Source organism: Camarhynchus parvulus, chromosome 6 (assembly GCF_901933205.1).
Source record: "Camarhynchus parvulus chromosome 6, STF_HiC, whole genome shotgun sequence".
In the NCBI taxonomy this organism is placed as follows: Eukaryota; Metazoa; Chordata; class Aves; order Passeriformes; family Thraupidae; genus Camarhynchus; species Camarhynchus parvulus.
The window spans coordinates 1,683,857-1,709,745 of record NC_044576.1 but is presented as its reverse complement, the minus strand read 5'-3'; the positions used below and the strand labels follow the sequence as shown (position 1 = coordinate 1,709,745).

Genomic DNA, 25,889 nt, shown 5'->3' with positions numbered 1-25,889 from the left:
GTGGATGACATGGGTTTCCTATAATCAAAGTTCTTGCCAGCTGCCTTCCTCCAGCAGTCAAGGAGCCACTGCAGCAAACACGGCTGACCTGACAGAATTATTAATTCTACAGCCTCAGCACATAGTGAGACATGAAGGCAGCTTCATCTGGGGCCCCACAAAGCTAAATGCATGGCAGGGCACAGGTCTGAAAGTCCTAAGAAATGTGTGAACATGCATCACCTATGTGTGCTCCATGCTGTGCAAATGACAAATACTAATCTCAGAGATGTAGGCGAAGGGTAGGAGTGTAAAAGGGACAGCTATAAGCATGAGGGCAGAGGGGACAGCTGAGGAGGCAAGGCCAGCCCGGAGGGATTTAACTACACACACACATGGAACACTGGAAAGGTCTAAAGTCTGGTGAACATCAAAACTGTGCAAACGGCCACACGGCTGGCACTACCACTGTCTACTACAGCTCGTCTTTAGTCAAACGTTACTGTTGTTGTTCTTACCAACACGACAGCACATGCTCAGAGCCCACTCCTTTCCCTCTGGCCAGAACTGGACACTGTCAGCATTATTGGTTTTCCCTGGGACCAGGCGGCAGCCCGGCTTGGATTCAGTTATGCAACACCTCTACATTGATGTCCCAGCCCTTGAAGACTTCTCCTTGAACAAAACTGTTCTGAGATGTCCATGTAAATCTGGCTGCCCAGGAAGTTCATTCCCTTTGCCATCCCTCACAGGCTGCCCCTGAGGCACATGCAAAACTGTTCTAGCAAGGTACCAGTCAGATCCCTCAGGAGACTGTTGTGGCTTTGGGTTTTTCAGCGCATCCCGTCCCATCTGTTACCTGAAAAAATCTGTTACCTCACGCTGTGAGGAGAGGAAGCTGACGCCCGGGGGATGAACAGTCGGCAATTGCGATACAAAAGAACTGGCCAATGGCTCTAGCATTCCACGGAAATCTTCCAGGGAGGGGGAAAGGGGCGTTGGGCGCTCTTTAGCTGAGGGGGAACACGGCGGCTGTACGGGGAGCGGTGCAGTTCGGCTGGTTCCTGGTGCTGGAATTGTCCTGCTGAGGGTCTCGGTGCTGCTGCGGAGCTCCCCTTGCTGCCCGTCTGACTGGGGCTTCTCGGCACCCGCCAGCGCCGGGAGACCCTCACCATCTCCGCGGGTGTTCAGGGGAAAACAGGCCCCCAGCTCCTCCCTGTCTCCGGAGAGAGCAGCTCCCAGGTGCTGACCGGAACCCCGGCCCTGCCATCGCCAGCATACTCACAGTGCACACATGAGCGCCTGGGGAAAGCGAAGCCCGTGCGCAAGAGGGGCAGCACCGCCGAGGCCACGAGGGCAGCACAGCCGAGGCCATGAGGGGCACCCCCGAGGCCATGAGGGCAGCACCGCCGAGGCCATGAGGGCAGCACCGCCGAGGCCATGAGGGGCACCCGAGGCCATGAGGGCAGCACCGCCGAGGCCATGAGGGCAGCACAGCCGAGGCCATGAGGGCAGCACAGCCGAGGCCATGAGGGGCACCCCTGAGGCCATGAGGGCAGCACCGCCGAGGCCATGAGGAGCAGCACCCCCGAGGCCATGAGGAGCAGCACCCCCGAGGCAATGAGGGGCAGCCCCCGAGGCCATGAGGGGCAGCCCCCGAGGCCATGAGAGGCGCCCCCGAGGCCATGAGGGCAGCCCCCGAGGCCATGAGGGGCAGCCCCCGAGGCCATGAGAGGCGCCCCCGAGACCTTGAGAGGCGCCCCCGAGGCCATGAGGGCAGCCCCGAGGCCATGAGGTAAAGGCTGTTACCGGGTTTCTTTGGGGTTGTTTTTTATAGTTTTTATTGTTGCTGTTGTTCTGTCTTGTTACATGTAGACACAGACACACTCACACACACACACACACACACATATATATATATTTTTTTTTTCCTAGTACGAAACTGTTATTCTGTTTTCCCATACTTTTGCCTGGAAGCACCCTAATTTTCAAAGGGAGGGGTCATCTTTCCATTCCAGGAAGGTTTCCACCTTCCTTGACGTATATTTGTCTTTTAAACGAAGACAGACAAATCGTTCTTCCCAGACAAACACATTTCATGGTGATAGCTCAGGATGTCCCAGTGGTCAGGCCACCCAAACCCCGGCAGTGCTGGCTGGACAATCAGACAGTAGGCGTTCTTCCAGCAATGGCATCCCAGTCCATGAAGAATGGGAAGCATTCACAACAAGCCTGGGTTTATTCTAGCCTGATCTCTCTTGCACCTTCACACAGACTGCAGGCACAATCACAAGCAGAGCCCACCAACAGGGCCTTGCATATCACCCCTACACATCTCCAGGGCACTTATGGTGGCGATCATTCATGCTCTGCAGGTTGAAGCACTAGGTGGAAGACGTAATTAATTTTTACTTCCATGATCATTCATCCTCCAGCACCTTCTGCTGCTTCTACTCAATCTAACTTTTCAGGAAGATGCTGGAGGATAAGCCTGAATGGAACAACACTAAATCCACTGTAACAGAAGTGGTCATATGAATTGAAGAGTAAGTAAAACGATAGCTTTGCATCTCATGTGCTGTCTCTGGAGGATGAGACTGAAGCACAGGCTGCTTGCCCTTGACAGGAAAATTAATCCACAAACACCAGAGGTTTATGTCCAAAAAAGAGACAGAGCAGCCCTGTAATTTTATTCAAATACAGGGAGAGGCCATGGGGCATTTCCCCTGGTGTCTCTCAAAATTTGAGGATGCAGCCTCCTTTTTGTCCTAATTTCCTGGCCGCATGTCCATCTCTCTTCCCCATTGCCTGAGGTACTTCAGAGGCAGAGACTTTGCAAAATGTCTCATACCTGAAACCCCCTTCTAATGTATAACCCTCCCCCACTTTTGTTTTCTTTGTGGCAATCCGTGGAATTCCTATGGAATTTATGATTCCTTCCCATTGTTTCTTTCGTCTCTCAGTATCCAGTTTTATTTATCAGCAGACTTACAGTTTGTCTGTGAAGAAAAGTCTCTCATTCCATTCATCAATCAGTAGAATCCTTCCCATTGTTTCTTTTATCTCTCACTGCTAGTGTTACCTACCAGCAGACCCACAGTTTGTAAAGACAAATCCCTCATTCCTTTCACCCTCAAACAGCTTCAAAATCACAGGACAAAAAGTCAGCCTGGGCACAATTATGTGTCCAGTGCCTCATTAAGGCTAAAGGACGTTTGACTGGTCACAAAACATCCAGGCCTGGATGCTGTGAACAAAGGTTTGTGTGCAGCCTTCCCTCCGCCAGGGCAGCCAGAGGCCCCTGTGAGCTGTCCACAATGGTAAGGCTTAAGCACGAGTGCCCAGCTGGAAAAGCTTCCTTCCCCAGCAGTGTGTAAGTGTGCATGAGGGAAGCAATAGCCCGAGTGGCCCTGTGCCAAGGCCCTGAGGGACCCGCTGGGCACACACACTGACAGATGTGTCCTGGTGTCCTCTGCAAGCCGTCCCACATCACAGGGCACACTGACCCCCAGAGTGGAGCACGGCTCCTACACTCCTCAGCTTCCTGGTGAGTGTAACACGGGATCCTTTCACCCTCACACAGGTGGGGGAGACCTTGCAAAATAATACATCCTAGCAGAAGGGCAAGAGAGTATTTCAGTTTATCCATCTCCCTCACCTACCATTGACCACCACGCTCCTTTAGGGCAGTGTAGTTCAACTCCTGGGATAAAATCCTCTCTAGTCTCAATCCTCTTTCCCTAATTCTTCAGAACATGTTCTGTTGCCTTGATTTCCCTTGCCTGCTTGTTCCTTGAACCTGGCTTTCTCACACTTCCCTCTCCCTGTGTCTGCCTTCAGCCAGCGCTGCATCCTGAGTTTCCCTGTGCCATCCCACGCTCTGATATTTACCCTGGGAGTTACACGCCCCCAGCTCTAATCTGATCCTCATGGAACAGCAGGTTCATTTAATCACCGGCTCAGAAACTGCAGACACATTTTATTAGACTTATCTCTCCTAACGATACAGTGATAGCATACCACAGCACCATTGAGAGCAAGCTACTACTGCTAACCCAGCTGACTCCTGGCTCCTTTATAGGGGAATAAAGCCAAGGGAACGACACACTGTGTCACTTCATAAACCCAAACAGAACACAGCGCGGCACTTGCTAACTACAGCTCCCCAAAGGGATGTGTGATTCACACATAAAGGCACTCCCAGACCCGTGAGCTCTGTCTGTGAGCAGAAAAAGCTGTATTCTGGTCTAGTCTGAATTCCAAAATTTGTGCACTATGAACATAATGCCCTGTGTCTAGAAAAGCTCAGAGTGCATTCCTGAATGTACTTCTCATGGGAGTAACAGAAACCTTTTAATTTTTTTTCTTTTTTCTTCTCTGTAACATCATCATTAAATGGATTTTAAAGAGTAAGCACAGAATATCCTGAGGAAGGCTAAGGTGAACCATGTGACAGAACAGAGGAAGGCTTTTGATTGATTTGCATGGAATCCTACTAGCACCTGGTTTCTTACACTCTGGGAAGTTTACATCACTTCCCTGCCCCCCCACTCCCGTTCTACTGACGCCTGATAATTGTCACCCTCCCCTTTTGAAATGTACTTAGCAAACAGATGTACCTGGCTATCACAGGTGCCTTCTCATAATCCTAAAAAATGCACAATTTGCTGATTCCCCTTTTCTCTGTGCAAAGTTTAAATTCCAAACCAGCTCTGGAGAAGAACAGGCTTTCACAGTGAATGCCACCTTTTCTTTCACAATTTACAATTTTGGCTACAGTTCATACTAAGCTTTCCATAGGGAAGTTTCATCTAGGTACAAAGAACTCAGGCAGAATGAATGGAAAAAGAAAACACACTATAATTTAACCACGTAAGAAAACCCAAAACCAAACATGAAATTAAACTGAGTCAAATTAGTGCAAAATCAGATAGCAGTGAAATAAATCTAGAACAATACCCAGATAAAAAAACCTACTGAAAGTTTAGCACCAAGAGCTATGACTACCTCAGCATAGTGCATCATTTCCAAACAACTGTGAACTTCTCTGTTATGCAGACAAAGAAAACTATGTGTTCATCACAGGCTCTGCCCAACACATCTCTTTTCATCTGAATGGATATTAAGATTATCTAGTAAAACATTTACCGCTGTATTTCCTGATCTATGCCACTTTCCCCTCAGAAAAAGCCCAGGAAAAAATTAAGATTGGTCATGGAGTCATAAAACTCCAAACTTAGAAGCATCTCAGGTTCTGTGGTGTCTCAGTTTATGTTTAGGGCAGAAACCCCAAAACACCGACTTGACCTTTGTGTTCAAGACTACACAAATAAATAAAATATTTTTCTTAAGAGGTTTTTCTTTGCAGAATAGGCTAAAATACTTTTCTCTCAGGCAGATGGAATAAGGTTGTTGCTGAGCACTAATGTTCAGTCAGCACGAAGGCACCGGGACCTCGGTCACTTGCACCTTCTGGCTCCTGCTGCTGCCTGGAAACCGCTGCTCCAGGACTGGACAGGAGGCAGAGGGGAGCCTACAGCAGCAGTCCTGCAGAATGGATGCACAGGAACTGACACAGAGCACAAACTAAAACCACACCAGGCAGCAGCAGACTCCTGGGTCTGGGCACTCAGGAATTATGGCATTAGTTCCAATGGAAGCTTTCCACAGCTCACCCATAAGAGAATCCAACCACTTGGGCCTCGAGGTCTCGTTGCCCAGTTCCATGAGTTGAATGGTTACCCCATGGGGGGGCACTGATAGACAAGGTGTAGCTGATACAAGGCAAAGGTATCTTCTGATGTAAAACACAGCTTTAACTTAATTCTTTATTCGTCATAGTTTATATGGGCAGACTGGCCTAAAATTTTATAAGAAATGTTTCATACTGGGATTTGTTTCATACTGGGAGCTTTATTTCCACAACTGGAGAAGAACTTATTCTGCTATATAAAGATACAGAAATGTAATCTTAAAAAACTCTGGCACTTTTCCTGCTTGTGTAATTCAAAAAGGATCTCAGTAAAGAAAATTCAATTTGGCAATCCATTAACATAGATTTGATGCTCTCTCTGTTCATATCTTGATGTCTCACCCCTTTCAGAAAAATGAAAATAACTCTTGGTAAAGAGTGGCTGTTCCCTCTTATTAGCCCAGTATATTGGCAATTATTAAAACCCTAGGAAAGCTGCTGAAGCTCTGCTGACTCATGGTGGCCAATAACTTATTTGTTAACTCCATAACCAAGGTGGAGGAGGGAGAGAAAGAAAAAAAAGAAAAGCCAGAGAACAGGCAAAGTTTGGGAAGAAGGCTGTGTGCCAGCCGTACACTAAGTTGCATCAATTCTTCAGGAGAAAGGATCTGGATGATACTGGAAATTTTACATGCTGTGTTTGAACCAGGTGAAGAGACAAACCTTATTTCAACCCATTTAAGTTTAGGAACCTAAAAGAGTCATTTCAATAAGAGTTTACCTCTCTCAGACATCTACTGTCAACGGAGGAAGAGCAGCAGTTCCAAAAGACAAATTGACTTTCCAAAGGTCTGAGCTGTCTTCTTCCTGCTCCATCAAGAACAGAGACACGCCAAGGCAGTGATGGAAAGCCTATACCAGGAGACCAGACTGGCACGTGACACTGCTGTCAGCAGAAGAGCTCAGTTCCCACTGCACTCTGCAGTTTGTCACTGCTCCTCGACCCTACAGAGCAGACTGCAGAGCCCCAAACAAGCTGCAGCAGAGCACGGGAGATGGTGAGCTGATAGGGATTAATGGAGCAATTAACCCTTTCCCTCTCCACCAATCTGCCCCAAAGAGAAGAACTCTCACAGAATGTGCCATGACGCAGGAACGTATTTCTGACATGAAAGATGTTAGTAGGTGTTAGCCAGGAATGACTGCACTCCTCATTTGGGAGCTCTGGTTTGGTTCATTGATACTTGTGGGATTACTGTAAACCTGAGGTCATTCACAGCCTAAGTAGTAGCAATAGTGGCATTTTAATGCCTGCAAAATTTTAGATTTCACCTCATTTTAAGTTATTCTATTCTCACAGCAGTGAATAATTAGGGAAAAGCCAGAGCACATTATTCGAAGGGTACAGATTCTCTCCCAGAAAGGCAGAGTGGTTCTCAGCACTGTCTGGCTGCATTTGAAGACTGCACTCTGCGCTCCTCTTCTAAGGAGCAGCACAATTCTTCCCAGCCCCCTGCCCATTCCTGCACAAAAAAGAGCCAGGATTTTCCACTTGCCCACCATCATCTGTGATCACATATTTCACAGTGAAGGAAGGCTGCCAGCATGGTGGATTTGCTGTAACACCATCTTACCCTTGCTCTGCCCAGATGAGAGCGTGTATTTTTTCCCCACAGCACGCAGGGAAGAAGGGAAAACCAAGGAAAGACAAGGTGGCTCTCTTGGTGGTATTTGATGACTGTAGAGCATCACACATATAAAAAACTCAGCATTACTGTACCTTCACATAAAATCCTGTCCCTGTCCTGAGCAACAGTAAAAACAATTCACCTCATTAAGGTACTACACCAAGCTGCGTAGTCACTGGCTGTAAAGGCTCTGGAAGCCTGTGGTTGAAGTGTTAGCATTGTGGAACAAAGTGACAGCAAGTTGGGAAATAAATGAGCACAGTACTCTATTCTAACCTCCTGGCACTGAGCCTTTTAACAGAGAAGAAAAAAGCAAAAATGGAAAATGTCAACCCCAAAATCATTTTTCACATTGTAAAAAATAGAGTCCACTCTAAAGCATTTGATAAGAGACACACTGAGGGGTCTGAAAAATAGTGAGTGGAACAAAAAGGTTATGTGAACACATCTAATGTAATAAAAAAAAATCTTTCCCACCAAAAATTTGTATCTATGTCCTACAAACGTCACGTCAGCCCTTAAGATGAAAGTCTCCGCAGCTGCCGCTGAGCTCTTGAGCTCAGGGATGCAGGGCAGCGCTCAGGAGCACGCAGCGGGTCGGGGCAGCCCGGCACCCCGAGCAGCGCACACGGAGCTGTGCACACCGCGCAGCGAGCAGCGCCCGCTCTCCCGGGAGAGCTCGCTCATTTGCAAGGGAAGGCAGGCACTGCACATGCCCGCGGTGCCGCTGCCGCTGGGGGCAGCTTTACATAAGGCTGCGCCCGGCGCCAGCCCGCACAGTCGGCCGGAGCTCTCGGCATGCGAGCGCGGCAGCGGCGGAGCCGCGTCCCGGGCCGGGCTCCCCGCAGCTGGCGCGCCCGGCCGGCAGCGAGCCGCGGGCCCGGGGCGGCAGCTCCCGCCGCGCAGCGCCGCGGGCTGCACCCACCGACGGGCGCTCCTATGAAGCCACGCTTTAAAAGCCAGGTTCCTAACTAGAAAGATGCAAAACCGTAATATCCGTGAAGATCCTATTACCTAGGAAGAATCTGACGTTTTGCTGCGAATGCTGTGTTGGGATTGATTTATTCCTGGAGTGGTCTGCACGGCTGGCAAAGAATAATGTTCCAAAATCGGTCCATCTCCCAAGGGGTCCAGTTTTTCTTCCTGGGTGTCAGCGAGCCCTGACTCACTACAGTGCAGCTGACAGGGGCTGCCATGCTTGTGGCACACTAAGCAAAAAACAAAAGACCTAAGGACGACCTTTGAACAACACAAAGGATGGGTATGTTTTTCATGTTACCTTTTTAATTTATAGTTCATAGTTACTGCATAGCCTGTGCTTTAATTACCCCATAAACTTACCTTGATGTGATTTGTTATTATACTTAAATGGCTTAGGGATTACACCTTTTACCCAACTATTTGTCAGTAGTTATACTGAGGTATTCTTAAAGAAAACAAAAAAAGCCGAGTTTAAAAAAAACCCCAATGTGAAAAGTAGTCGAGTCAAGCTAGGGCTTTGTAAATGATTGCTGAAGTAAAAGATATTAGCATGATTGAAAAAAATGACTGATGTGTGGGGGGATAACTTTTCTAAGTTGTTTTTATTTCCAGGTTTCAATGTAATTAGGCTACTGAGCGGATCAGCTGTAGCTCTGGTAATAGCCCCTACTGTATTACTGACAATGCTTTCTTCTGCTGAACGAGGATGCCCTAAGGGCTGTAGGTGTGAAGGCAAAATGGTATATTGTGAATCTCAGAAATTGCAGGAGATTCCCTCAAGTATATCTGCTGGTTGTTTAGGTTTGTCCCTTCGATATAACAGCCTCCAAAAACTAAAATACAATCAATTTAAAGGTCTTAATCAACTCACCTGGCTCTATTTAGACCATAACCACATCAGCAATATTGACGAAAATGCTTTCAGTGGAATACGCAGACTAAAAGAGTTGATCTTGAGTTCCAACAGAATCTCCTATTTTCTTAATAATACCTTCAGACCTGTGACAAATCTCCGGAATTTGGATCTGTCATACAATCAGCTGCAGTCTCTGGGATCTGAACAGTTCAGGGGCTTAAGGAAGCTGCTGAGTTTACATTTGCGGTCCAACTCCCTAAGAACCATCCCTGTTCGAATATTTCAAGATTGCAGGAACCTTGAACTGTTGGACCTGGGTTATAATCGCATCCGGAGTTTAGCAAGGAATGTCTTTGCAGGTATGATCAGACTGAAAGAGCTTCATCTGGAGCACAATCAATTTTCTAAGCTCAACCTGGCACTTTTTCCAAGGCTAGTCAGCCTTCAAAACCTTTATTTACAGTGGAATAAAATCAGTGTGATAGGACAAACTATGTCTTGGACCTGGAGCTCATTACAAAGACTTGATTTATCTGGCAATGAAATAGAAGCTTTCAGTGGACCTAGTGTTTTTCAGTGTGTGCCCAATTTACAGCGCCTCAACCTGGATTCAAACAAGCTCACATTTATTGGTCAAGAAATTTTGGATTCTTGGATATCTCTCAATGACATCAGCCTTGCCGGGAATATATGGGAATGCAGCAGAAACATTTGCTCTCTGGTAAACTGGCTTAAAAGTTTTAAAGGGCTGAGGGAAAATACAATTATTTGTGCCAGCCCCAAAGAGCTGCAAGGGGTGAATGTTATTGATGCAGTGAAAAACTACAGCATCTGTGGCAAGAGTACCACGGAAAGGTTCGAACTAGCACGAGCTCTCCCAAAGCCAACATTTAAACCAAAACTCACCAGGCCTAAACACGACAGCAAGCCCCCTGTGCCCCCAACTATGGGAGCCACCGAAGCCAGCTCTGAGCCCGAGCACGACACAGAGCACATCTCCTTCCACAAAATCATAGCAGGCAGTGTGGCTCTCTTCCTGTCGGTGCTGGTGATCCTGCTGGTGATCTATGTGTCATGGAAGCGCTACCCTGCCAGCATGAAGCAGCTGCAGCAGCGCTCTCTCATGCGAAGGCACAGGAAAAAGAAAAGACAGTCGCTGAAGCAAATGACTCCAAGCACACAGGAATTTTATGTAGATTACAAACCCACCAACACTGAGACCAGTGAGATGCTGCTGAATGGAACGGGACCCTGCACGTATAACAAATCAGGCTCCAGGGAATGCGAGGTATGAACCATTGTGATAAAAGAGCTTTTAAAAGCTGGGGAATAGTGGTGCTTTATTGAACTCTAGGGACTATAAAGGGAACGTTTTTCTCACTTTTCTGGCACAGCTCTTCCATGTCCCTTTTTTGTACATTCATAATACTGGTCATTTTACTCTCATACATAATCAACTCATTGAAATTTAAATACCACAATCAATGTGAAGCCTGAGCTCTGGTTTAATACAATACCTATTGTACAAACCCTCTACTGATCTCATTAAAGTCTCTCTTGTTTTTAAATAGAAAACTTCTTTCATAAGTAATCCACTGCACCTGCACCAACTGTGCCTCTGTTTAGGGAAAAAAATGACAACAATGAAAAAAAACTCAAACGCAGGGTATCCCCCTCTGCCTCCCCAAACCCAGTCCTTGCTCTAAAACTCAGTTTTTGTGCCCAGAATGAAGTAAAGATCCAGGTACTGTAGTATCATATTAATTCTGAGTTGTCTGAGGATAGAGATGGTGCAGGAATAGCTCTGAAAAAATGCCTGATTGCTGCTCAACACAAGAGAGACTAAAAAGCACCCTTAAGTATCACACCAGAGGCAAAGCAGAGGGAAACCTAGGCTTAATAAAAAATTAAAAATAAAATGGTACAGTGGTATTTACTGTACTGCATTATACCACAGTGTTTCTAGGGCCAGTAGCTAGCAATTGAAACCTGTTTATGTGACTTCATACAAAAGGTGCCAGTGTTTATCCCTACATCCAGTTGCCTTTCAGAAAATAGTCAAAAGGCATTCATTAGATGAGGAGCAGAAATTCCTTATTGATGCAATTAGAGGAACTCAAATGTGCAGCAGCAAAAGCAAGACCACTTCCTGCACACATTTGTTTCAGCTCTCATTAGGAATTCTCTTTTCAGGACTGTCAAAGGCATTTATGTAGCTGAGGAAACCATTAAAATCCATCATTTTCTTCTGTTTCTGTTTATTGGCTGGGCTAGGCTTGCTAAGGTTGTGTGTTATGTTTTGCACAGTGTCCCTCTAATAACTAAATAAAGCTTCATCACTTAAAATGCCAAACACTGTGCATTTTAGACATACTACAGCAGCAAAGACCTTTCAGAGAAAACTGGTTACTCACTGATGTGAGAGGAGTACACCCAAAAATCCTTTTACACAAATCAGTGACAAATCATTTTCCTCTCTTACCAAAACCCTAAATGACATTACAGAATTCAAACATATTCAATTTTAATGTCTAGTCATACACCAGTGGTTATGGGCAAAATACAGATTTGTAACCCAGCTATTCCCTGCCTTCATTCTCCCAAAATCATCTATTTTGTTGGCTGCAGAGGAATATAATATCACCCGTATTTGCAAATAAATTGTACCTCATACTTTGATTATCAGGAAGGGAGGGTACGAAATAATACAGCAGCACCTTTATGGAAGTCAGTAATTTAATTATCTCCATTTTGCAACTTGATTTGGCTTTGTAAACTGCACATCTTCAATCACTTGGGAAGGAATATTTCTACAAGGCAGTTTCACTGCAGCAGATTAGAAAAAGCAAAGCCTTAACAGAAGGTTCTCCTGAATTGTTACTGAAAAAAACCCAATCATAGAAAATCACCTTGAAACATGCTCAATACAATGAAAACAAAGATAGAAACATCTCTTAAAAGAACTAATACACTTGAAAGGGTTTGGGCTGGTGTTTTTTTCATAGAATGAAACCATTCTCCTTTTCAAGGACTGTAGTGAGGAAATAGCTGAGGGTGGAAGCTGGAGCTGTACTGAGCCCTGCAGGAGAGACCCCATCTCCCTGAGTACCAGGACCCCCCACCATTAACAGTGCAAGTGCTTGAGACACTTCAGCAGCACAGCAGAGCTGCACCTCAGTTGTACCTTGGAAGCTGCTATTAAAAAGTCAATACACATTTAATTATCCAAGCTACTGCAGGATTCAGTTTTCTACCAGCACATCCTGGTTACCTCTGTACTGAAGCATTAGAGTTTGCTATAAACTTCATGTTAACAACCATCCCTGTACTTCAGAGGCTTTCATCTCTGCAGTGGTGACTAACATTAGGCACAGCCAAAACACAAGAGATTTGCCCCAAAACATATGGATGTTCATATATACGTACATACAGACAAATATAAATACACATAAAAATAAAATTAAATTTTTATATTTTGTTTTAGGACTGCTAACTGCAATCAGAAAATAATTTCATACTATTACTTAAGAATTTTTGTTACTCAGAAATATTCAATGCATCTTCTAAAACCTTTTAATGGACTGTGATTGTGAGAGTTGTCTATAATTGAATTGGACTTATTATGCTTTGTGTTTCTCTAATGCCTTGTCCTGAACATTACTCAGAAAGAACCAATCCACAGCCTCCTTCAGAAAGTGATACCTGTAAAACCATCACTAGCTCCCTTTGAATAATCAATTATAGGCATGAAAAAGAAAATTAGGCCAGTCTGCCATTAATCATGGAGAGTAACAAAAATCCAGCACGTGTATTCATGCACAGACATGCTCAGATCACCAGTTCACTCCCAGCCTGGGAACTGCAGCTGCAGGTATCTCCAAACACGTGGGTCAGTGTGTGATTGCTGCCATGGTCATTGACACACACAAAACACACCCAGTGGAACTCTCTGAACCTTGTGCACAGCCCAAGTCCTGTGAGCCAAGGTGTTAAATCCCACTCTAGTGCCTATGGCTTGATTTTGAATCAGCTCCACAGCCCCTTAAACACATTATGAACTCCAAGTTTTCATGTGGGCAAAACCCACATGAACTCAGCTACCCTGAGCCTCACCACTGTCAAATGAAACACTCCAGAAGCGACTTGGTTTGCCTGGCAAGGCCACCAGAGTCACAAATTCTAATAATCTTGTGGGAATGACTTGGTCTTGGCTGAGCAACTTTGAGTCCCCATGAAAGGCTGCCCCTCTCCTGAATACAAATGAAGTGCTGAAGCCTCAAAGGTTCCAGCAAAGAAATTTCTCCTTTGCTTCTCTCCAGTATCTAAAATCTTGATCCCACTTTGTCTTGGTTTTTAGATAGTTTGGTGCCAGTGTTTCACAAAACTGTTAAAACCTCACTGGGGTGATGCCAAGCAATCCTCAGAGGATGTCAAAGAGCCACAGCTATCATGGCTCTCACCAACCTGGGAGCCTTCACACAAGCATTTTAGGCACTGAGTTGAGGAAGGAGATGCGACCAAATGTCTCCAATGACTTGGTTCCTCTTTAATGGAGCTGATACTACCTACATATTCCAATTTTAGGAGAGCAGCAATTGGTCTTGAAGATGTGTGCATTTTTCTTTTTTTTTTTTTTTCTGTATGTTTTTGGGATTTGTAGTCATTTACTATTCCTTTTCCTGGGACATGTATGGTGTTCTGGGGCTACCATTGAAGACCAGGGCTTTTCAAGCTGCAGACAAAGTGCAGGACTCTTCCATGCCCAGTGTCACTGTCACTGGGTTGGCACGTACGTGTATTTAGACAATGTTGAGATGAATGTTAGATGGAATTGTAGCACCCCAAAAACGTTAAGGGCAGTCAGGACTTTCTCTGTGAGACACAGAGAGACCATGGGAAACAAACATGAGAGATTTGAGGTTTGCTGGATCACACAGAGGCTGGGAGTGTAACCCAGCCCTTGCACCCAGATCTCCTCCTTGCCTCTCAGAGAGCCAGCTCATGGGATATTCAAGTGCCATTTCAGAGAAACACACCACACAGAATGCACATCTTTGGGAAAAGAAAATAACTAATGCACTAAGCAGATTTGAGGAGACTGGTAATGTTCATTCAGTATGTTGAGATCACCTCCAGCAACTGCAGAGTAAGAGAATAATAATGAGAACAAGTGGCTTGAGTATAATGACTGCAAGTTCCTCTGCTGGCTGGCTTTCATGACTCACTATCTGCACCTCCAGACTCACCACAGCTGAAGGTTTGGCAAAGCTCTCTTTTCTTATTAGTATAAAATGGTGAAACTTCATATAAAATTCAATTGCAAAATGAACATAAATATACAATATGCCTGCAAATACAATTAGAAATTTTCAGTTTGCTGCAAGCAAATGGTCTTTGCTGTCAGCCCTCAGTGCTAGATAAATATTCCATGGGTGAATTTCTGTGGAACAATAGTGACATCCAGTGGGTAGGGAGCTTAATCACAGGTATCTCCTGCATAAATCAATTCCCACTGAGATGTGTTTGCCTCTTCCCTTTGCATCCTTCTCTGTCACACAGGAGAAGCATCAAACCCTTGCAGCATAGTGAGTACTCAACTGGATCTGAGTACAGCAGCCACAACCTGCATGTAGTGAGTACATGGAGAAAATAAGAGCAGATGAAAGCTGGCAGGAAATGGTCCATCCAGTCTGGAAGTCACTACTGCCAGAAAAAGGCAAGGAGCATACAAGGAGCTCTAACAAGTTTGTGGCCACTGGTTTAGAACTTATTATTTAGAAAACACCACTTTAATAGCCTAGAAAATAAACTCTGGCCACAAACAACTCATTCAACCTCCTAATAACAGAAGACTAAAAATTTTTTTCTTCAGTTTATAATAATGAGAGAAAGATATTATTAGACATTAAAAGAAGGACAATTCAATACCCAGGAACAAACCAAAGTAAGAACTTCTCAAAAACACACAATGTCCAAAGAGACAAGAAGCAAAGGATGCAAGATCAGATTCACAAACAATAGCAAAGTCATAAAGTGGCAAATATGACATGAATGTGCAGCATATTTGCTTGGGCAAAACCTCAGGAGCGTTTTGCTGTAACTACACTGGGTCTCAGTGACTCTGTGCCAGTGTTCCTGCTATGATCCTAACCACAGTGAGGGACACAAGACAATGAAGTCAGGATTACAGCTCTGTTGATAAGATTCAGAGTTCACTGTCCCTAAGAAGGTGCACAGGAACTCATTTCCCTCCACACTGGAGGAAATACAGTTGTAATTCTAACTTTTGATGGCTTCAGGTGCACTGGGAGGTCACCTATCAGTCCATGCTCCAGTGCTTTGCTTTTCATCCCTAGCAAGGCTTTTGAGAGTGGGTATCATCACGGTAGGACAAAGTTTTTGATTGTGGTGTGATTCTCAGGGTTACAGCAAACTCTTCCCTGGCATCACCACCAACAGAACCCAGCAGGGCACACAGGCAGTGAAACATGACAGAGCTCAGCAGGAGGTCATAACAGAATAAAAAGGGTTTTATCCAAGGCCCTCTGGGACAATTAGCTGTGAGCTGATGGCCAACGTTTTATCTCTCAGAGAACCTGCAGATCTCATTTGGAACGAGCACAAACATCATAAAAGCAAGAATGAAAAAAGATTTGCAAGTAGGCACTATCTTTTTATTCCACCAATCCATCACAGAAATTACATCTCCCTGCAAGTCTTGTCTTGCTCACGCTGTGACACCATAATGACCACAGCACTGGCATTGTAATGGAAGAATAAGCATTGTTTGCTGAGAAGGGGCAAAAGGCTAGTTAATTCCTATTTATTAACTTCTTCCTAAAGGGCTTAATGACCTACTGATGTTATTACAGGAAATACTAGATATTCATGGGAAAACTCACACATTTAAGATTCTTCGTCACTAAAATCAACCAAACTCTTTAAGAAAACAAAATATTTCATTCTTTACTTACTGTTTGTTAATGTTTCCCACAAACTCTTTTGTTTGCCAAAAAGCAACTGAATAACTGGAGATGTAATCTTGAAAAAAAGTCCTCCAAAACCCCTTCACATGTCCTCTTAACCACTAAAGCCATTCCCTTCCTGTGTTCATGGCCAACACACTGCCCATGCATCACAGTTTGCACTCCTGCCCGAAGGCTGGATTTTCCAACACCAGCACTGACACCATGTATGACTTCATAATTACACTTTAACCTTGCTAATTTTCCCAGCATTTTGTGACAGCCAAACTCTACTAATATATCACAGGGACATGTGACAAACAAAATATCTTAATTGCTCACCTACTTACCCCCCAAACCAGGACAGAAATGCATTACAAGGTTCAGTGCTTCCCTGCACCACTGAGAGGAAATCACCTGCTCAGTTCTAGGTGCAAATCCATTTCCTCCCCAAACTAACACAGCCACTACCTAGCTAGGTCAGTCTCTCAGCACCCTAATTCCTTAATGGCAGAAGAAAGCAAACCTAAGTGCAGGGACAGTGGCAGCAGCCTGCAGAAGCTGCCACCATGAACTCAGCCTTGATGAGTTATTCTCACTGAAGTCCAGCAGCATCCCCTGCACTTGCCAAGGGCTATACTGGCACTCTATCCCTAGCGTGGTGTACTGATAGGAGAACATCATGGGCACCTCTGTTCATGTCCATAATTATACTGAGAGATAGAAAAAACTCAGGGAAAGGACTGCCTGTGGCTGACAGCACTAGTAAAAAGTCAGGAAGGGTCACTCAGCTTTTCCAGAACTTAAAAACTGGAAGTAAAAATACAAAATTATAGATAGATAGATAGATAGATAGATAGATAGATAGATGATAGATAGATAGATAGATAAAAATGGAATGTCAAATAAAATAAACATTTCTGCATCTCTTAGAAGTATTTTAAACAGTTTTTTTAAGTTGCTACTGTCAGGTTCTGAGCATCTTTAGACATCAAACAAAAATCTTCTCTTTTCTTTCATACCTTACTAAATGACAGGAAGAAAATACCTTCCTATAATGTAAGACATTCTTTCCAAAGCTGTGGGACTGAGCTGGTGTTGGAAAAAATCTTAAACATATTCCATCTTACTGTTGTTGTTTCCTATGTGATTGTTTCCATCAGCTGCAGAACTGGTAAGATACAGCTCACAGGTAACATGTACATTATTCTAGCTGAGCACATCCTCCTGGCCTTTATTTCGAGCTTCATGGCAAATCCTAGGTTGTGCTGTTGGCTCTTCCCTGTGCCCTTTATGATCAGGAGCAACGTACTGAAGGTTGGAATGCCAGTTCTTCACCTACTGTCTACAGCAGTTGGCACTGTAGAACTCATGGTTCTGATTTTTTGGGCATTTGTATTTTCTAGTTCCCTAAAGGCTGCAAAGCTCACAAATAGACTCCAAACTAATGTAATGAGATTATCATCCCCTTCCTGGTTCAGCTCTGAGTCAGGGGAGAAAAGGTGCCCCAAACATTCAAAGGTACAAACCAGGATCCCAGTGAAGGCTGGGCATCAAAAGAGCCCTGGTGGGCACCCCAAGTGTCCTGGTGGGCATCCCAAGTGCCCTGGTGGGCATCCCAAGAGTGTCCTGGTGGGCATCCCAAGAGCCCTGGTGGGCATCCCAAGTGCCCTGGTGGGCCGCGATGCCCTCGGGATCACAAACAGCTGCAGATGGAGGAGCTGGGAACACTGAACAGCCCAGGGGAGATAATGAGCAATAGCAGTACATTAGTAATACAAATCCACTGAAAACACAACCATCAGAAATTTCCTTGTTCCAAAAATACAGACTTCATAATGTATATTCCAGCGTACACACTGTCTTGTTTGATTTAATTTGTTAAAATGCATTATTTAGCACTGCACAAGCAGCTATTTGGTGCTGTGGTGGGTTGTACAACAGCTGCAGGTGATAAAAGTGGAGAAAGGGAACACAGTTTACAAAAAGCAAACTGGAGTCAAACAGAAAAACACTTCAGACAATCTTAATTAGTGTGCTGTAACTCTCTTTTCAGTCTCCTATAGATTATCCTGTTTATTTTAAAACAGACTGCAGCAAAGGTTTTCAAACCTGCAAATGGGAATTTAAACACCCAAATCTCACCCATTTGTTGCACCAGTCGACCACTTAACCTTTGTCATGAAACATTATCCCCCCTGCATTTCTCCCCAGAACTGGATATTTGAACAAGACTCAAGGGTCACAAAGTGCTCTGGCCACCTCCATGAAGCTATTTTGAAAAATGACCTCCCCAGAGATTTTGGCAAATCCTCTTGCAAGGGAAAGGGAGCAGCCGTGCCTCAGTGAGGTGCAGATGGGGCAGACCCACCTCAGTAACACTGGGAGGGCTGCACGATGAGGAAGGATGTTGTTAGCTGGGGAACTGCCTTCTGACCTGCTGCAAAAAGGACTGGCACTAATTCCTGGCACACAGTTACACCTCAGAAAATAGTCAGCTATGGTTCACTTTAAAAAACAGCTACAGATTCTCAAGTCTGGCTTCTTTTAGCCAGAAGAGTTTATTCCTCAATTTCTCACTAATAACAGTCATAGTAATCTTATACAAAAACACTTAGTCAAAGTATGAGAAAAGGATCATCTTTTCCTCTTCAAAGAAAGACTAACATCAAATAACATGCCAGCACATCAGAGTTTTGTTAGCAGTGCACTGTATCTTGTAATGTGACACTCTCAGATGAGCATTGCCTTGCAGCCATCTGTGACATGAGTCATATCCTCAGAGCAGTCAGCTTCATCGTGCCCTGCCCCAGAGCACCCAGCTCCTCAGAACGCCCTGAGCCAGCCAGACACATCCACTGGGCACATCACAGCCACTTCCAACTGGGCACTCATCCCCTGTGCTCCTAGGGCTGTGACTCAGTGTGATACCCTCACCATCCTCCTTCCAACACAGGATCCCTGCAGGAGGGATGGAAACCCAGCTCTGGAACTCCTCCTAAGGCTACTTGTACCTAGCTCCAACAGCCTCTCTGCTCTGGGGACTAACTGTTTGTTCTACTTTGATTTATCTTCAACAGCACTTCCCAGGTTACACTGCTGATACAAAATGCAGGCCTGCAGCAAAGCCCAGCAATATTATGACATGAGTTCAGAAGCTCCAATTACCAGACAGAAACTCGTCCTTCATTAAAGAGCAGATTTACTCCAAGCACACTGGACTACACCTTCTACCCAGCCCTGCTGCTGCTGGCAGCACAAACAAGAGTTTCATTTCTCTAGTGAGCAAGCAACAAGCACAGGAGGTATGAGGGAAAACATTCCCCAAGGGAATCCTGAGCACTGAGTCAGGCTGAGCAGAAAGCAGCAGCAGTGCAGGGAAAAGGGGCTGGGAGGGCAGTGCCTGCCTCAGTCTGCAGGTACTGAAGTCCAGCAGTTTCCATGGAGGTCTGCTTTTATGGAAGTTTGGTAAAGCACAGGAGCTTAGGCAGCCATGCACAATTCCTTGCTATCCAAAGGACAGCTGGTCTGCAGCCATAGCACATTATGGCAAGTTCTGATGTGCAAGAGCAGTAGAAAAGGATTTGAAATTGTAACATAAGAGATGGCACTGTCAAATGTGAAAGCATGTTGGATTTGGACTGTATTGGTTTCATAAATTAAAAACATCTATACATCAGTAATATGAATAGAATATATCAGTAATATGAATAGAATATATCAGTAATATGAATAGAATGCATTTTCCAAAGCCATGGAACTACTGATATGTATGCTTTGGCTTCATGTATAAACTGACATGGCAAATTCTAAATTTAACCAAGCCAATTTCTTTTAAAGCCTCATCACACTAATTACATCCATCAAGTGTGTAAAATACATTTTGTCAGCTAAGAACAGAAGACTTAAATTAAATGTAAATCCTTACTCAGCACTTTAAGCTGTTAATGGCTCTAAGTCGTTAATGAGATGATGAAAAGAAAATGTTCCTGCAGACTCTGTAGTGAGAATTTATTACAAGTACTCATTACATCCACCCAGTGCAGATTCTGAAAGTGTCCCACATTTATGCCAACACCGCAGTATCAACAGAGAGAGATACCAAAATAATCTTTGCTTGCAAATGTGCTCGTGTATGCAAGTGGGGCTCGACAGGCACGTGCCAGGGATGGGTGCCCTCCTTCCCTGAGGCAGAGGCTCCCAGAAGAGGAGCTGCCCCCATCCTGAAGCAGGGCATGCTGTCAGAATGGCATCTTAGCTCCACTTCCTGGCATTTTAATTCCTCAAACAGTGGGAACACTAATGGCTGACTGCACAGCATGCCTGGGCTTATGTATTTTTTATAATGAATTTTGATAGATCCCCTATTAGAATTAGCTCAGAAGAGCACTGGAAAGAGATTTCCAGAACTATGGATGTACCACAGCAGGATGGGGGAGAACATGAGAGTTAAAGGAACATATCCCCGTTATCTAAAACGTGCAAATTTAATTTCAATTTAGTAACATCAGGATTTATGAATTTTCATCCTTTTCGCAGGAAAAGGATTTCCTGTCTCTGCTTATAACCTTAAGGAGGGTTATTAAGAGAAATTCCCAATTGCAGAAAACCCCTAGATCAGGCTTAGTTCTCACTGAAAGGGAAAATATCATTATTTGATTTCTTTCTCAGACTTCTCTCTCCCAGTCTAGTCCCTTTCTTTCCTTCAGTCTGAGCTCCTCTCCTCTCTTGATTAGCTATTTCACAGAAAGAAAAAGAAAATCCAAGAGCTACATTTAAATGTACCAGATGCCCTTGAATTTCTGCCGAGTTGTGCCCTGTAAAGCCTTGTTTACACCTTCAGCTCCAGCAGCAAGTGAGCTTCCAGGAACAACGAAATGTTAGAGGCATTTTCACAATAGTTTTAAATTGCTTCCCCCAGTAGAGAAGACTCGCTGATCAAGTAAATAAAGTGAGGTACAGGAAAGTGATTCATGCTCAAACACGATGAAAAAAAATAAAATAAAGCAGTCTGGAATATTTGTACCCTCTGCAGGAACCCTGTCCCATCAGCTTTTAGTGAAAATTAACATAATGTTCAAAAATTATTATGCATGAGAAAACAAAAGCTATCTCAAATGATGGCCCTGCTGTAGGAGGATGCTGATTAGCTACAGAGAATTGAATTTCTGGTATCAGTGCTTTATTGGGTCGCTATATGGATTTGACAGTCAAGACACCTCCTTACACTGCAAAAACGAAGCAGATTTGCCTAAGATTAATTCCACACTAGCTTAATTATTAATTAATCTCTCCCAAATGGATTTTTTTTTAATGTACTTGAAAAGGCCTGGCAAACAGAGGTGCTCTGTGTATGGATGGGCCAGTTCTGCAGGCAGGCAGGGATGCTGCAGGGCGCAGCCTGCACTCCTTGGGCTGAGGGCTCACTGAAATGCATGGTTCTGCAGGCTCTGAGAGCTGCAGCTGGACACCCCTTGATCCCTCTCCTCAGGACCACAGAGCACCTCGTGTCTATTTAAGAGGGCTGTTGCAGGATTTAATCAAAGATTTACAATCTACACCCTGGCACAAGGAGTCTTCCCCTTTTTAAAAGGTTTCAAATAAAACACTTCTTTGTAGAGATTTTTCCTGAATGTCTGTAGCCTATGCCCCTTACCGGCACCTTCTTACAATTTAATACCTATTTTAAACAATTTAATACTTCCTCTTCCACTTCTCTGCATCCCCAACACAAAACACAGAGACTGTCACATGTTCTTTCCAGCTTAAATCTGTATGTCCAGTTTTACTGAATGAATTAACAGCTCTGAAGGGAAGGAGTAAGCAGTGAAGTGCAGGAGCTGATGGGAACCTGTGCCAGGCAGTAGATGGAGCAGGACTGAAATTCTGTGGAAATCCAGCTGCTGTGTGGCATTTGCTAACACACTGTGGTGGTGCTGCATGCTAATGCCAGTGAGAGAAAGAGGGGGTTTGCAAATCTGTGAAGCTGTACTGGCATTAAACTGTTTGGAAAACAGCCTGGAAGAAAGGAATGCCTCAAAATCAACCAATCGAAATTACCTGAAAACACAGCTCCTCCCTATTTCTGTTACACATCAGAAAAACTGCTGTGATAACTACAAAGCTCATCCAGCCAATAATGGCAAAACATGTGGACAGACCCCTGAGATTTAATCCCCTTCAGTTCAGTTTCAGCTCTGACTGTGTCTGAGTCAGTTCCTTCCCATTTTGGGGCAGTTGGTCATTCCCCCAGATAATTTCTGGCAGCACTCTAAAATGATCCTCCATTTCAAGGCCAGGTTGGATAGGGCTGTGAGCAACCTGGTTCAGTGGAAGGTGTCCCGGGCCATGGCAGGGGGGTGGAAAGAAATGGTCTTCTAGGCCTTTCCAAGCCAAGGCATTCTATGGTTCTCTGAGTCACACCCCTAACTCCAAAGCTCTAGTCAAACACCTTCACCAGGTTGGCCTGTGCTTCTTTTCCAAGCAGTACAGGAAGTCTCCAGCAAGCTGGTAACTCCTGCATCCTTCTGGAAAAGGTCTCATCTGCTTTACATTTACCTTTCCAATGAGCCTGACAAGAAGCTGTTGTCTAAAGCCATATTTTTCTATCCAGTGAGCAAATTCATCAGAGCTCCTCTTGCAAAAGGGACTGGCAGAACCCTACTGCAAGGGAGTGGAGGGCAGCCTGACAACCTCAGCAAGCACCTTTACCCTCTCTGTATGCCCCTGAAGCAGCACAGGTCAGGGAAGATCAGGGCAGATGGCCCTCCTGCTGGTTTCCCTCTGTTACAGTGTGTCATGCACAAAGCAGGGCTTGTCCCAAGGTCTCCAAGAGCAGCTTTCCCAGGATAACTGTCAGGGCAGGTGTGTTATTTTTTAGCAAGTGTTGTTTTGCTTGACAGTACTAACACTGACTGCAAGAACAACAATAAATAACTGCCTTATGCCTTCCTGTTCTGTTAGTGTTCCACACATCAGAGCTTGCAGAGCCTGTGGGGAAGAAGCCAGTGACCATTAACCTTCACTTTATTTTATGCTTTTTTAATTTCAGAAGTTTAGTTTCAGGCTTGCAGCCTTCAGGGCTGCAAAGTTGAGACTGGAGTAAAATACAGCGAAGCAGCAAATGTTTAGCATAAGTTAGAAGAGCTTTTCATGAGTCCTCATGTCATTTCTCCCAGCTCTAATGCAAACTTTATTTCAGGGGATTTAACAATTTTCTTCTTGACTTGAAGTAAATGCACCAGAGATGCTTTCTGCTTTTGTAACAAAGAAATAGCTCCTGGATTGAGAGTGGCCAGTTCACTAAGTTCCCAAGAAGTCACACTGAGTAGGCAACACCTGACTGTCTTTCAAACCCTGAATTTCTTGTCAATGGACAGGATGAATCAAGGCTGGAGGGATACCCAGGACAGCACATTCATATCTTTGTTTCTACCACCCATATGAACCCAGCTGAAAACCCTATTGCCATTAAAAAGCAGGAAATCCCTCCTGTACCTTCATGCTCCCTTTTCTTGACTCAGACTGGCCCACTGAAACTCAAGACAAAAACACCTCCCAAAGGGTAAGTGTGCCACAAAATCCCAGGACAAAGCTTAGTGAGAACCCACTGGCCCAAGGATTTTGAGGGTATGGTTACCAGAAAGTCAAGTGGCTGTTTCAGGAAGTTTACCCTTCATACATCATTCACACAGCAGAGCACTCCCAAAGCTGAGGTGAATCCCACAGACTCCCATATGCTGCAGTTTGTAAGTCACTGCCATGAAAGTAGGACAGTAGTGTCAAGCTGACAAGAGGCCTCAGCATTTCAGAATTTCCTCACTAAATAAGCTTGACCTGTGGTGACTGCAACAAATCCACTCCCCCAGCATCAGCTTGGCAGCACAGCCTTGCCTTGGCAGCACAGAGCAGGGCCTGGCTGCAGGAGGGGACAGACAGCAACACCAAGGAGCTGCACTTCAGCTGCACCCTCACTGACATGCAGCACACCAGGCAGGCATGCAGCATTACTCCTGGGAAAACTGGGGTCCTTTATTCAACTTACAGAATCATTTCATTTAAGATTTATAAAACTTAAAGACTGTACAAGAGGCAAGGTAAGGCAGCAGTGCAGAGAAGGATGGTTTCATCAGCAACAGCCCTTTCTGCATTCTGTTTATCAAAGGCCTGACCATTAATTCCTATTACACAGCAAACTGCAGCAGAGCCAGCAGGCCATCTGCAGTGGAAGGAAGGTGGCACCGCTGATTCGTTACATCTCCTACAAATCAGGGTCAGGGAGTTCAGCCATCTTGACCTGCAGGTGAAAACCAGATAATAATACACTTTGTGTCTTGTCCCACATTCTCCTCAGGGAAAAGAGCCTTGAGCCGGCAGACAGTGTCAGAAGGGTCGGGTTTTCCTGAGTGCTGCAGGCTCCCAGTGATGAATTCTGAATGCCCTCCACTGCCATTCCCTGTTCCTGCTCCAGGGAAGGCCTGGCACAGGATGCACTGTTCCACCTGTGCTGCTGCTCAGGCAGGACACTGCTCACCACTTCCAAACCAAACCAGAGGAGGCCAGAAACCATCAAATTATTTTCACTTTTCCAAGTCAAGCCAGTCCCCCAGTGAGCCAAATATCTGTTGTGAACTTTGCTAACCTTCAATTTGCTTATGTGCCCAGAACTTAGTACATAGGGACATAAAGATTTCTTCCAGATTTATATCCTCTACAGGAACTCTACATCTCTTCTCTTTCATTGCTTTGCTTGGTGAATGCAGAAATGAAAACCATCAACTTGGAAAATATTTTCCTTATTTGGAGTTTTAGGATCAAATATGGGGGGGGGGGGAAGTAATTTTCCAGTAATTCCAAACTAGAAATAAACAGCTCATCAAGTCAGTTATCTGTCAATTAATAAATTAAAGATTATAACATTTCTTCTCAACTGCTTCAACAATAGAATTACTTAGTTCTAATTGGAAATAAATGTTACTCCTTGAAGTACTTCAACATCAAAAATGTTGAAGCACGTTTCATTAGAGAGTCTCTAAACACTCTGCAAGACATTATCAATGCCATTTGTACAGAAATGAGGTTCTTTTCAGGCCATGGCAGCACTGGGAGCAGATGCTCAGCCTCCCACAGCCATTATTTTAGTGATTGTTTTCTTACTCACAAAGTGGAAGCTGGGTGGGAGACATGAGTCATGGGAAGTGAGAGCACAGCATCGTGCAGCAGCAAGGCAGCAACCCCAGACACCTCCACCCAAATTTAGAAAGGTACAGAATTTCCTAAACTAAAACATAACCTTAATCCCATACCAGCACACTTCCACAAATGTTGCTTGAAACCTATAGCCTGTCAAGCCATAAAATACAATTACTCAGTGCTGATAATCACCACTGTTGTAGCCTGTTGTGGTTTGGCAGGCTCTCCTCCTCCAGTGTCAAATATAAAACAGATGATGGTGGCCTACAGAACTTTGGGGAAACATAATGCCTGACAGCAGAGCAACACTGCATGGAAAAGCACTGTATCGCCTCCAACAAAATAAACAAGCCAGAACTCTCACAAGATTCATACCAGCAATCATCACCACCAGAATAAATAGAGGGTTTCATTTTACTTGTTTTAAAAGGCTTATTCCACTTGGTGAATTATGGCTGTTTTTTCTGAAGTGGCTCCTAATCTGATTGCTCAGAGATTTATGTACAGTCACAAGGTTGGGAAATTATTATTGGGAA

At 44.6% G+C, this 25,889-nt stretch overlaps 2 protein-coding genes across 6 annotated transcripts in view; one reads left to right on the top strand and one right to left on the bottom strand.

Annotated features, from left to right (window-relative positions):
* CTNNA3 (catenin alpha 3) overlaps positions 1-25,889 on the bottom strand; it is a 415,145-nt gene that overhangs the window by 222,874 nt on the left and 166,382 nt on the right. The gene's annotated exons all lie outside the window — the stretch shown is intronic.
* Positions 8,300-25,889, top strand: part of LRRTM3 (leucine rich repeat transmembrane neuronal 3) — a 78,050-nt gene continuing 60,460 nt past the window's right edge. Inside the window, exons 1-2 of one of the 2 annotated variants that reach the window (XM_030950977.1) lie at positions 8,300-8,620; positions 8,953-10,484. In XM_030950977.1, coding sequence (XP_030806837.1) covers positions 8,617-8,620; positions 8,953-10,484 — 1,536 coding nt within the window. In that variant the 5' untranslated portion in view covers positions 8,300-8,616. Of the gene's footprint in view, positions 10,485-25,889 lie in introns of both variants that reach the window. The other variant, XM_030950976.1, reaches the window with a different exon arrangement.